Source organism: Stegodyphus dumicola, chromosome 8, assembly GCF_044657685.1.
Source record: "Stegodyphus dumicola isolate Sdum_Otavi_A_Nest chromosome 8, ASM4465768v1".
Lineage (NCBI taxonomy): Eukaryota > Metazoa > Arthropoda > Arachnida > Araneae > Eresidae > Stegodyphus > Stegodyphus dumicola.
Genome location: NC_140775.1, coordinates 10,800,953 through 10,815,253, shown reverse-complemented (window position 1 = coordinate 10,815,253; position 14,301 = coordinate 10,800,953). Strand labels below are relative to the sequence as shown.

At 31.3% G+C, this 14,301-nt stretch overlaps 1 protein-coding gene across 2 annotated transcripts in view; it reads right to left on the bottom strand.

Annotated features, from left to right (window-relative positions):
• LOC118204858 (splicing factor 3B subunit 4-like) overlaps positions 1 to 14,301 on the bottom strand; it is a 75,663-nt gene that overhangs the window by 30,464 nt on the left and 30,898 nt on the right. For both annotated transcript variants that reach the window (XM_085821569.1, XM_085821570.1), the window contains one exon: positions 704 to 884. In XM_085821569.1, the coding sequence (XP_085677695.1) occupies positions 704 to 884 (181 nt within the window). The remainder of the gene's footprint in view (positions 1 to 703; positions 885 to 14,301) is intronic.

The window sequence follows — 14,301 nt, the reverse complement described above, 5'->3', positions numbered from 1 at the left end:
AAACTCTTTCTTTATGCAAAATACCACTTTCTTAATCAAACGTTAATAAAAAATATATTTTTTATAATTTATACATATTATCTTCCTAGATTTAAAACGATGATCTAAAGTCTGGAAATTTGCAAAATCCGGAAGCGGCAAGATTCCAATGATTAGGCTTTATATTGTATTTCAAAATCCACAATTAGCAATAATACTAAAAAACTTTATTTTTGCAATGAAGTCACAGAAAAAGGACTTCAGAAGCCAAATTTGTTAAACAAATCTTCAGTTGGCAACCTCTAAAGTAATACTTTAGTCTTTCTTTGTCTCCAGTTTTATCTACTTTTATATAACAGCAAAGTGTTCTCTGTTTCTGCTTAAGAAGAATATTTTCATGGAGGAGCATTTTTATGGAGAAAATTCTACAAAAAAATGGCTCTTATACATATTACATCAAGAAAAATTATCATAAGAATTTGCAATAAGCTTTCAGTTTGTGGTTATTCTGCAGATACTTAAAATATTTTGTAGAGTGAAGGGGCTTATTGATTTAGCCACCAGTGGGCATGTATTTTTTTTTTTTTTTTTTCCAATATGTGTAATGCTTGGGATGTTGCTGGTTCAGATAGATAGCTTATGTACTGAACTAAAACACATCACTTGATTTTAAATGTTTTATCACATAAAAGATTTAAAATAAATGTTTTTTTTTCCTTCTTACCAGCAGCAGAACCATGCCTTTCTCCTTTAGATTCTTTCTTAAATGCGTAAGAAATGGTAATTGGTCGATTACACAAATACTGTCCATTCATTGCTTCAATAGCAGCATCAGATGCCTCAAAACTGGCGAAATTAATGAAGGCATAACCTTTAGAATTTCCTGTTTCTGGGTCCCTCATTATCTATATAAATGATATGCATAAATATAACAAGTAATATTTATGTATTAACATACATACAAATTCCATAAACAATATTTACTTAAAATATTCAAACAATACTTAAGATAAATTTATATACAGATTTCCAGTTTCATAAAATATCTACTTTAGCATCTACAAGAAATTTCATTATGTGAAGGAAATCATAAGATTTTCAGTTTTACCAAGGGGGACAAAAAGAAAATTATGAGAAGTTCAACTTTTCCCTCAATGTGTGTGTATTACTGCAGAAAATTATCATTAGTTTTAAAATGGCATACAAAGGCTGAGTTACAAAGAAATGTATGAGTCGGAAGAGTCAAGCTTACTTCATACCCCGATACTTTTTATATTAGTCATAATTACAGTAGTAATTTTAATATGGAAAAGTAAAGTCTGAGTGACAATCATGGGATAAATTGCAAAATTTTGCAAAAAAATTCACAATTTAAGATTAAGATTAATCAAAACCCCAAAATAAATCTATGAGATAAGTTTCAAAAAGAGATAGTATGCTATTATTTTTTTTTTCAATAAATTCTTGCAAAGTAATCACTGTCATTAATATGAAATCAAAATTTCCGTTTAAGTAAAACTGACATATTGCTACAATATGTTTGACACATGCAGACCTTTTTTTCATTAAATAGTACACTTTTAAAATGGATTATTCAATATCAAAACTGTCTACTGAAGCTTTTGGTTGCTGGGATAACTGCTAAACCATACATATTCCTTTATATAAAAAAGAAATCATTACTCTTTACCTCAAACAAAATGTTATGAAAGTGTGAAAGTGATACTAACACAAAAGCAAGTTTATTGGCTAATGAAAAGTTTTAATTACATTACACAACAACACCTTACTCAGAGCATTCAAGACGGCTGATGATGCTAGACATATGATGCCATCTACCGATGCAACTTCTAGTAAGAGATTTGATGTACCAGATGAAAATTCAGTAAAAATATGAAAATGTATTAAAAACTGCATTCTTCAATAAATTTCATGCATTATTTTAACAGTGGAATGACAGACATCTGAACTATAGAGTTCTGCTGTTTTACATATCAAACTTTCATGAGCAGAGGCTTAATTTAACCATTACTGTTCTGCTTTTTGTAGTAAAAATAAATGATAAAAACAGTAAGAGAGAATATATTTTTTGTTCCTCTCCCCTCCCTCAATATTAATAATTTATGATATTTTACTTTTTAGGCTATAAAATATGTTTAATAATTAATGACAAAGAATTAAGTAAGCTATTTTTTGACAGTGCAAATTTCAGTAGCATCTTTTTCCTTCTATTTTTATCGAAGAATTCAATAATTCAACATGTAATAACTTATAATTAAAATAAAATAACACACAGAACAAGCGTTAATTATAAGATTGGCTGGACATTAATTCTGACCAGCCATTCTTATCTTATCTCGTTCTTTTGTGCTTTGGCAGCTGAGGATGATGGTTCAGTAAAACCATCGAAACTAGTCCTGTGAAAATTTGCAAATATAACGCTGATTTTTGTTGTTTGACTTCTAAATTAATAATAGCTTATGTTCATCACAATTTTCTGTTTTTAATATTTCTACTCAAAGTTATTTAAAAAAAGAGTTTCATGGTAACATCATAACACAAGATGACTACATAGACTATTTTGGAAACTGGAGAACTTTCTGTGCAAATTATTTCAGGGTTGCCACTTAATCAGGAGAATGAAATTCCCTAACTTTTCCAGGTGAGCTTTAAGAAAATCCCAGTCTATCCACATAGCGTTTTGCCAATTACATATGATTACATGTGGGAAATCATAACATCCAATGCCGAATTAGAATACCCGATGACGTCACCAGCACAGCCCAGCGCAGTAAGAATCATCCCAGATGGCAAGAGACAACGTTGGAGCGTGGACGTGAGCAGACGGCTCTGTCCTCTTCAAGAGTTTTGCTGTTATGCCTTTAGCTGTGATGATTTTAGATTATCATACTATTAAAGCTATGCACGAATGTTTGTGTAAACGGACTGCATCATTATGTTAATCCTGCATACCGTTAACTTCATCTTTACTTCATTTACTTTTCTTATTTTATTTCTTTCTATTAAATATCCATGCTCTCAATTCTCTGAGTTAAGTCAAATTCTACAAAAAAATATGGCGACCAACCGTGCGGCTCGAACTTGGAAAATGTGTGAGTGACATTATGAACTGTGTTCTGAACTGTGCATTGAACTATTGAGTGAACTGTTCTCACAAGTTATTCGATTTATTGGATTACTCGTATAAAGTGTGGATTACCCAATTGACGACGATCATCTGTCAGGTGAGTACAAAACTTTCTTTCTAATATGAAGTTAGTAGAAATTCCAGAATTGGAAGCAGCTTTAAAGAACAGTAAAAGTTCTGAAATCAAAAGTTTGCATAAGCTTATTTTTAATACTGATGGAGATCGAAATAACCGGAAAAGATTACGTGAATTTTCTGGCTTTATATTTAAACCAGATTCTGAAGAATTTAATAAGAAAATAGATGCAGTGCAGAATAGTTTTACTTTGAATGAGTTAATTAAAGTTTGCAATGTACTGTGCATAAATTCAGAAGGTTTGAAATCGGAAGTAGTAACCTGAATTGTCTCTTTCCTATGTGATTTATCTGTATTATTTGAAAATATTTTGCATGAAGAAAATAGTGATATTGAAGATGAAACTATTAATAAAATTTCTGAAGTAATGCTTGATGATAATCAAAGAGACAATCCTGGTTTTACCGAGTCTCAAGTAAATAACAGTATGCAGCTTCCAATTCAAGATCATTTTAAACCTCATCTTAGTTTTTCTGATATTGAAAGTATTGTTAATCCTTTTTCTGGTAATGCATATGAAAATGTTGATAAATGGATTGATGAATTCGAAGATGTTATAAATTCTTTAAAATTAAGTGATTTGCATAAATTAGTTTTTGCTAAAAGATCATTGAAAGGTAAAGCGAAACTATTTATTCAGAGTGAACCTAAAGTTAATGACTGGTGTAAGTTAAAATAGCTTTTGAAATCTGAATATAGTAAAGCTTTTAATTCTCCTGAATTGCATGAAATGTTATGTAAGCGTAAGTTAATGCCTAATGAAACTTTAGATGAGTATTTTTTGAAAATGAAAGAAATGTGTTCGCGAGGTAACATCGAAGATGCTTCATTAATTAAATATGTTACTGATGGTATTCCCGATTCTGTCGTGAGGAAAACTATACTATATGGTTGCGAAACAATAACTGAATTTAAACAAAGGTTTAAAATTTATGATAAAATGAGATCGGACAATGATAAGTTTACAAATCCGAAACCGAAAGTAGACACTCAAGTTTAAGATAGAAGTAAGCTTTCATGATCAAACAGAAATAAATCTAATGTTAATAAGGTCAAATGTTTTAATTGCCAGGAATTTGGGCATTATTCTAAGCATTGTGTAAACAAATCAAAGGGTGTAAAATGTATAAAATGTAAGAAGTTCGGGCATTATTCAACGGACTGTCCAGAGCGGAGCCCCGAGACGCAACAAGCAGCTTTATTACAACGAATTTCCAACAAGGATAGAATTATGAAGACTGTAGAAATAAATAATCATTTAGTCAATAGTCTAGTTGACACTGGTTCAGATGTAACAATATGCAGCGTAGAGTTACACAAGCAGATTGGTTCTCCTAATTTTAATTGTAGCGATATCACATTAAACGGAATTGAATCAAAGCAAACGTACCCCATAGGCTTTTTCATTCCTGATATTTCAATTGATAGTTTTTCACTTCGTACGAAAATTTATGTTGTTAAGTCGTTATGTAATCAAATTGTATTAGGTTTGGATGTATTGAATCAGTTTAACTTCTCTTTTACCAAGAATGGCCTTCAAATGATTTCTCATCGGAATAAAAGTAATGTAAACTTGATAACTGCTGCGTCATATCGAAATTCTAACGTTCGTTGCGTTATGGGAAATTTGAATATTGCTATGTCATTGAAGAATGTTTATGATCCTTCGCAATCGTCTGGCGTCTCTGTTAATGTAAACAAAAGTCCTGAAAGAGGAAGTAGCTCGACGTCTAATTACCTTTCACATCTGGTGAATGCCATTTCTGTCAATGAGATTGATTTATCGCATATTTCAAATGCAGAACATAAAGAAAGACTGTATAATTTAATTAATTCGTACCAGCCTCGGAAAAATAGACAATCTGACTTCAAGATGCAAATAAATTTATGCGATGATATTCCTGTCTGTCAAAATAGAAGATACATGTCTTTCGCGGAACAAAAAGTTGTTGACGATCAAATTAAGGAATGGTTAAAAGAGGGCATAATAAAGCCTAGCAATTCTAATTATTCGGCGCCTATTGTTTTGTGTAACAAGCGTGATAATTCGAAACGTTTATGCGTGGACTATCGGAAATTGAATAAGAAGATTATTAAAGACAAATTTCCACTGCCTTTAATTCTGGAAGTACTCGATCGTTTAGAACAGTCAAAAGTCTTCACGACACTAGATTTGAAAAATGGCTTTTTCCATGTAGACATAGATGAAAATTGCACCAAATATACCGCATTTGTAACACATAATGGTATTTACAAATTTCTTAAAGCTCCTTTTGGTTTATGTATTAGTCCAAATGTTTTTCAAAGGTATATTTATTCAGTATTTCGTGACTTGTTAAATGAAGGTGTACTAATTATTTATATGGATGATATAGTCATACCGGCTAATGATGAAGTTGAATGTTTAGACAAATTAGAAAGAGTACTCAAAACTGCTTCAGAGTATGGGTTACAAATAAATTTCAAAAAGTGCCAATTCTTAAAACTTTACGTTTTAAAAATTGAATTTTTGGGACATGTAATCGAAAATGGAACTATTTGACCATCACCTTCCAAAACTGTTGCTGTTCGAAACTTTCCACAACCGCGTAACTGTAAACAACTACAAAGCTTTTTAGGACTAACGGGATATTTTCGTAAATTTATTCCTCAGTATGCTAAAATAGCTAAACCTCTTAGTGACTTACTTAGAAAAGCTATTGGTTTTAAGTTCGATTCCGAACAACAGGAAGCTTTTTGCAGATTAAAAGAAATTCTATCTCAGGCACCTGTTCTACACATATTTAGGCAAGGATATCCATTAGAACTTCATACTGATGCTAGTAGTCAAGGCTTTGGTGCGGTATTACTCCAATTGTCTGATGATGGTAATTATCACCCAATCCAGTATATGAGTAAGAAGACTTCACCGCAGCAAGAGAAACTCTGTAGTTACAAATTAGAAGCCCTTGCAGTAATAGAAGCTCTGAAGAAATTTCGAAACTATTTGTTAGGGACTAAATTCAAAATTGTAACTGATTGTAGTGCTTTTCAGAAAACTTTAGATAAGAAAGATTTAACTCCTAAAATTGTGAGATGGGCAATGTTTATTGAAGAATTCGATTACGAAATTGTACATCGTTCAGGAAGCCAAATGAAACATGCTGATGCTCTAAGTAGAAATGCTCTAATTTTAACATCATACACATCCGATGTAACTGAGAAGATTCAGTTAGCACAACAACATAATGAAGATGAACATGTGAAATTAAACAAGAATTTAGTTGAGAAGGGAGAAGAAAATGGATTCTTCGTGAGAAATGATATTTTGTACAAATTTGAAAATGGTAAAGATCTTCTAGTAGTGCCAGAATCCCTACAGAACGAAATCATACAGGAGGTACATAAAAAAGGTCACTTTGCTGTAGATAAAACTGTGAATGCGGTAGAGCAAGAATTCTATATTCCCAGACTGAAATGCAAACATGAAAAAGTAATTGCTAACTGTATAGAATGTATACTGTACAACAAGAAGCAAGGAAAAGCAGAAGGATTTCTTCATCCTGTACCGAAAGAAAACGTTCCTTTGAGTACGTATCATATCGACTTTATTGGACCTCTTTCATCAACGAACAAGAGATACCAACACATTCTAAGAGTTGACGACGCTTTTACGAAATTTACTTGGTTCTATCCAGTGAAATCACCAACTACGCAAGAAGTTATTTCAAAATTGAAGCAACAACAGACTGTATTTGGAAATCCAGCCAGAATCATTTCAGATCGAGGTAGTGCCTTTACATCGAAAGAATTTTCAGCATATTGTACTGAAGAAGGTATAGAACATGTCAAAATTACTACTGGTATTCCAAGAGGTAACGGACAAATTGAGCGAATTCATAGAATTTTGATTCCTGTTTTGTCAAAATTATCACATGAAGATTCAACGAAATGGTTTAAGTATGTTCCAGATGTACAGAGGATAATCAACAGTACGACTACGAGAAGTATGAAATATTCACCGTTTGAGCTTCTCATAGGCACCAAAATGAAGAATAAAGAAGATTTGAGAATTAGTGAGATATTGAATGAAGAATATCTAAAGCAATTGATACAAGAACGTGATGAAATGAGAGAAGATGCGAAAAACAACATTTTGAAGATACAAGAAGAGAATCGTAAACAATTCAACAGAAAACGTAAGAAACCGAAACTATACAAGATTGGCGACTTGGTAGCCATTCAGAGAACTCAATATGGGACTGGTTTGAAACTACGACCTAAATTTCATGGACTGTATAAAATCATAGCTGTTAGATCAAATGACAGATATGAAGCCGAGAAAGTAGGATGCCATGAAGGACCAAATTTGACATCTACTGCGGCTGACCATATGAAGCCATGGTCAAATTGATTTAATGCTTGTATCAGCTCAAAACCAAAGGACCTGATACTCTTTTTTTCTTTCTTTGCAGGTATATGATGGTGATGTCCATTCAACAGACATCGAGGACGATGCCTCTTCAGGCTGGCCGAAGCTGTGGGAAATCATAACATCCAATGCCGAATTAAAATACCCGATGACGTCACCAGCACAGCCCAGCGCAGTAAGAATCATCCCAGACGGCAAGAGACAACGTTGGAGCGTGGACGTGAGCAGACGGCTCTGTCCTCTTCAAGAGTTTTGCTGTTATGCCTTTAGCTGTGATGATTTTAGATTATCATACTATTAAAGCTATGCACGAATGTTTGTGTAAAAGGACTGCATCATTATGTTAATCCTGCATACCGTTAACTTCATCTTTACTTCATTTACTTTTCTTATTTTATTTCTTTCTATTAAATAAACCAATATTAAATATCCGTGCTCTCAATTCTCTGAGTTAAGTCAAATTCTACATATATAAACCCAAAGTATTGGCTATTATAACTATAATAAGAGTTGTTTTCTCCACTGATGATTGGGATTAGAATCTGCCCAATCTGGATTTTAAAACGTCCTTTTTTGCAGACATTTTGCAGCTAAACGAAAGAAAGGAATCTATTTAATGATATTTTTAAATAAATTCAGGTATTTTATATTTATTTAGCAGCACACATTTTCAAAATATATGCACATTAAATTTTGTGATAGTATGTCATCATACTGCTAGAATTAGTTTTTGGATTATGCCAGAGAAAACTGCCTGAAAGTTGAATGCATTATTAACCAATAATAAATAAATTTACAGGGAAGAAACAACACTAACTGATACAAATAACATAAAAATAAAGTTAATTACTTAACAATTGAGTTACAAAAACAAACGATTTTTTGACAAATATAGTTATATTAAATGGTTAGCCTAGATGACCGATTACTATTTTTTTAAAAATTTTACTGAAAAATGACAAATAAGGCATTTATTAAAAAGAAAAGGTTTTAAAGATTTTGCAGTAAAACCCCAGTATATGCTACGGCCTTGCCACGATTTTGAAAACTGTCGCCAGCACCAAAATGACCTGTTTACTGCTCATTATAATGGCTCCAAATCCTGTGTGTACCATTACTAGGATTAAACCGATTTTTTTTATATGAGAACGGGAAGGTATTTTCTTTTGTTCAACATGCACTGCACATACAAGTCTCTTGATTCTCGAGGTTACTAGAAACCAAAATTACTGAAAACTTGCTTTGCCTTTCTAAAAGACAATATGATTGGAGCTGCGAAAATTGACTCTATGCCAGCTGCCTGAATGATTCTCATGCAGAACATAATTAACCAAGAAAGTTATCGCTTCTAACATTGGTGCAAAACTAGTTTTTTGGGGAATTGCTATATGAAATTTCCTGACATTTCCAGATTCTGACTAAAATATTTAAATTCCCCAACTTTTTTGGTCAATTTTCGAATTCCCTGACGTTTTCAGGTTTTCCTGCTCACAGGGTTGCCACTCTTGTTGTTAAACACAACATCACATTGGCGCCCGAACACTTTTCGAACTGAAATGGCCGAAAAGTGGATGGAAGATCCTGTACATGTTTAACAACAAGAGTGGCAACCCTGTTAATTTCATGGAGCAAATATTTATATTAATGTGCAATATATTTCCTCTTTAAGGATAGCACCAGCTAAATTAATGCTAATCCAAAGATCAGGGACAAGAGAAAATTTATCCATTTAAATATCATATAAAATATTATTTTATTTATCTCAAATCTTTTCAGCTATGAGATTGTAGGGTTTATATTTATTTTAACTAACATTTATTTTAAGTTTAAGCTATCTTTCCTGTCAAGCCTTTACTTTCGCCTGGAATTGCCAATGCCAGAGTATGTAAATTTTAGTAGAACGTGCAGAGTATTCAAATTTGTAGCAGAAGTAATTTGAATTAAATAGAAGGGAAACGAGTTTGTAGGTGTGTGCTTTCTTGATTCACGAGCGTGAACGTTGCTAGGTAGAAATTTAAGAACTGCACGTTTCGGCCTGTGTGCCTACTTCGGCAGTTAGTTGAATCTTTCAACTTCTTATTCAGAAAGTTTGCTGAAATCTCATCTGTATCTTAGAACGCGGTTAAGTTAGTCACGTTGATAGAGCCTCGTAGATAGTGACTTCGTAGTTATGCATCTTGTTATTTACTTTTAGTTGTACGTTTCTATTTTTTGTTACACCGCCGGGTCGGCGTAGTTTGTGAGCGTCAAGTGAACGCAACTGTAAGTTCTAAAGTGAAATAAAAAAGGGAGTTAAACCTTTCTTAAGAGTTTGTGTAATTTCCAGTTCATAGCAGTCACTACTACTGTTGCGGGCAAGTTGGGGCCACGCAACATCACAAGATATATCCCTTTATCACATATTATGTAATATTTACTGAGGGTTTTCGTACTTTTTATAAATAGAATAAAATAGTTACTATATTAATATTTTCATGTCGACAATAGAGATAATTTTTCATATACTGATGTCATTTACAGGGTTCGTACACATTTCTGCACACAGAAGTTAAGTACTTTTAAGGACCATTCATGAAAAATCTAAGGACCTATAAGCAAATGGGAACTGAATAAATTCAATTAAAAATATTATCTATGCTGAACTTCACTTTTGTAATACCATCCTAAAAATAAAATAGATCGATAAGTACGATGCATTAGTATTAAATATAATTATTAGTAAGTTTGAGAATAAAATAAAGTTTATGAAATTTATCATTAAATACTTTTCACTCATAATAACTGGACATATTTGAAAGAAGATAAGTGACATTTTATTTAGGTTTTACTAACAGTTTGTTAGCTTTGATTATTTTTAATGTCTCATTTTGTCACATACTTGCTCACTCTATGAGTTTAGTAAATAGTAAGTAGATTTTATGTTAAGTCGCATAGGTTAAAGTGAGAAACAAAATCACAATTAGCATGATTCAAAACTAAAGACTGGCTGTTGTCGCCGCTCCTGCTTGCCTAGGAGAGACCTGATGATCAGAACAAACCTCAAGGCCTGATGTAAGCATGGTTCGCAATTTTGAAAGTTAGCTGAGGTCTGTCTGACGCAGTTAATGTCATAGCTTTCTGTAGAGCTCCGGGGGTTGCAACCCAGTTAACATACTTTTAAGTTCCAATAAGCTATTAAAGCACCAGAGTTGATAAATTGTTTTGTATTATTTTAAGTCTCACTAGATGCAAAGAATAAGTTTTACTTGAATTTTTACATTTTTGTGTTTTATCTTGTGAGTACAATGAGTATTAATGAAAGGCAATAACTCGCTTTAATATGTAGAGATAATTTTTAAGGGTAAGCAGTCAGTTACAAATAATTAAAGTAGGTAAATAGGTAACCTTAGTGATTATGGATTTACATGGCCACCATTAAATTTTATCCCTATTAAAATGTAATAAAGTTTCACAGTTTAAAACATATGTAATTTATGACACTGATTCTTAAAGGATATTCGAATAATTACACATTAAAAGCTACAAAACATTTATGTTTTGTAACAACAACACTCCACAAAATATTTATCCATCATTTTAATTTGAAGCCTTCCCAAACATTTTGGCTATTTTATATTGATTTCCTTTTCTTAAGGCATCTTTTCTAAAAATTATAGATTTGTCTCAATATGCAAACCAATGCTCTCGCTAGTTTCTGTGTGCTTTATCTCCTAACCTGTCAACCTCTCCACAATATACCTATGAGGGTTTACTTGATCTGGTAAAAGTTAAATAGTCCAAAACCCTCGATAGATGTGAAGCAAATTATCACTCTGTCTGAAAGTAACTACAATATCAGACAAAGGTTTAAATAAGCCTCTTATTGAAAAAGAACTTAGAACAAACATAAAGGCATGTTCTGATGCTAACAAAGTCAATCACAGTGACGTAATTAAACAAGAACAGTCAAATTCAAACTAAAAATGTGGACTAGTGGTCAAAGATTATACAATTTAATTTAATCTGGCTAAGTCACCACCCTATCATATGAGGAAACAGAAATGGAAAATTATAGTAAAGGCTGAAATTATAAACAATTGGGTAATTTACATAATAATAAACTGTAACTTTGAAGAATAATTTTCTTTATGTATTCAGTTTCTTTTTCAGCATGTTTTCCTTTCCATTTTAGAATTTTTGGATTTAATTAAATATTTCTTTTTTCTAAAAAACATTAAATGAATTTAGAATGTATAGAAAAAGTGACTACTTTAATTTCATTAGTAATATGAATTTTTAGTAATATGAATTTGGCAGAATTTTTAGAATTTAGTAACATAGCAAACAACAAAATCTAGAAATGGCAAAACTTTTAGAATTTAGAGCAGGCATTGGAAGCAGAATTTAGAAAGGTACTATGCAGTCGAATTTAGGATCCACAGAGATTGCATCAGATGAGAAAATGCCTAGTGCCAGCTCTGTGCATGATGCATTAAGACATATTAGATAGATCTTTTAAATTGTAAGTTTTCAATTTCTTTATTAGTAATAAAAAAAATCTGATGTGTACACCACATGACTTCCTTGTACGGAATATTAAATTATACGCATTTTTTCTTGCATTTCATTTAACTTATTAGATTGAATTAAACCTACTTTGTCGACAGCACATAAAACACAATAGAATAAATGCATTCTATAAAATTCACTTTGTTTACCATAGCGACACTCTGGCGCTAGGTTTACTTAACAGTATTATATTTTATTCATATTATAACTCAGAATGCACAAAATGTATATCATTTAAAGAATTATCTAATCGTTGCCACATGTTCTATTCAAATACTATAATAAAGCTAGAACTATGTATAAAAGAAATTAAGCAAACAAAACAAAACAGAAACAGTTTTTCACAGACGATTGAGTATTTCTCATTTAATTAATTCAGTTCTCAAAATTCCAGAAAGAATTAAGCATGATTTAATTGGCAATAATATATGAATGCATTATATTTGTTGTTGCGAAGCTAAGTTTCTCTAGATTGGCAACAAATCCACTAGTCTCCTGTTTCAAATGTAAACATCAATGGCCGCCATTAAAAACAGGCTTAGCGGCAATTAAACAACTTTAAAATTGCTGATAATTCTAAAAATATTGCACACTGATTTACTAAAGGCATAAAATCCTTAACTGGAAGATAGAAACAACATAATTCAATCATTTTTAAAGCAAAAAATGTACAATTTACAAACATATAAGAGTAAAGAAACTGAGATCACCGAGCCGGGTAATAGAGTGGATATATATATAAATATATTTATATACGTTTGGTGCGGCCGATTGCAACCAAAATATGAGGTGCACATCTACATGTTATAGCAGTCCTCTACACAAAATTTCAACGTTCTGAGGCTACTCGTTTTTGAGTTATGCGAGATACGTATGTACGCACAAACGTACATACATACGTTCGTACATACGCCACGAAAAATTCTCTTTATTTATTTTAAAGCAGTTATATATTTTTTTTGAAGGAAAAGAGTATTTTATTTTGTCCTTACGTACAGATATAATGCAAAAACATCGTTAAATTGCATTCAATAGCGGTCAAAATGGATATTTTCGTTGAAATACGCTGCTTGAAACTTTTCACAATTACAATACTTCCTTTGTACTTCGTACAAGGAAGTAAAAAACATAACTTGCAACATTCGTATTAATAACCAAGAGCTATATTACAAATTCCAAGAGAAAAATAACAGAACTGCAATTTGCACTTAATATAAAATTTAATGTTTTTTAAATATATGATTAAAAATGCAATAATTATGGATTATAATATTTAGTAGTAATGCTGATCTTTCTTAACACCATTTTTTCAATCATATGCAGGTGCATATACATATTTTAGCTTCTAAATTTTAGGATAATAAGAATTACGATTATCATTTATATGCTTTTTAAAATCATTAACCTTTCTTTGCATAATACATAGAGCTTTCAATAATATACACAATAACTTACTATGTGCATTAAAATCTGTTCTCCATTAAACAGCATGCCTTTTTTTAAAATTTATTGCTTCCTTATTATCACATATATCAAATAAAGCAAAAAAGCTAAAGTTATACTTAAATATAATAATAAATATCATATAATCAAACATTCATATTTATTGTTATTTATAGTGGTTTCTTAACATCTGCTCTTTCTATCATACCTTAACATATTCTATTCTTTGAAATAATCATTATAATTTAATTCAAAAAATACATTTTCTAAAATCAGTATACCTTTCGCATAAACTGCACAGAAAATCTTTAAATATACACAGTAGCATATCACATGCATTAATGACTCTTTTCACGAAATAGCATACAGTGAAACTTTTTTTATCCCATTTAATCATGAATTTTCCTACTATCACAAATATATACAAAAAATCAGCAATGGAAACAATATACTTTAATAGTAAAATCTCTAAATTCAAACATTCTTATTTTAACTATGGTCATATCTTAGCAAATACATATAACCTATCTTTCAAATGGCATAAGCATGCAGTGCTTGGAGTTACAAATACTGTAAGAAAATTAATAAAACTGCATTTTTACAACTAAGAAAATAAAAATACTTAATTATTTTTAA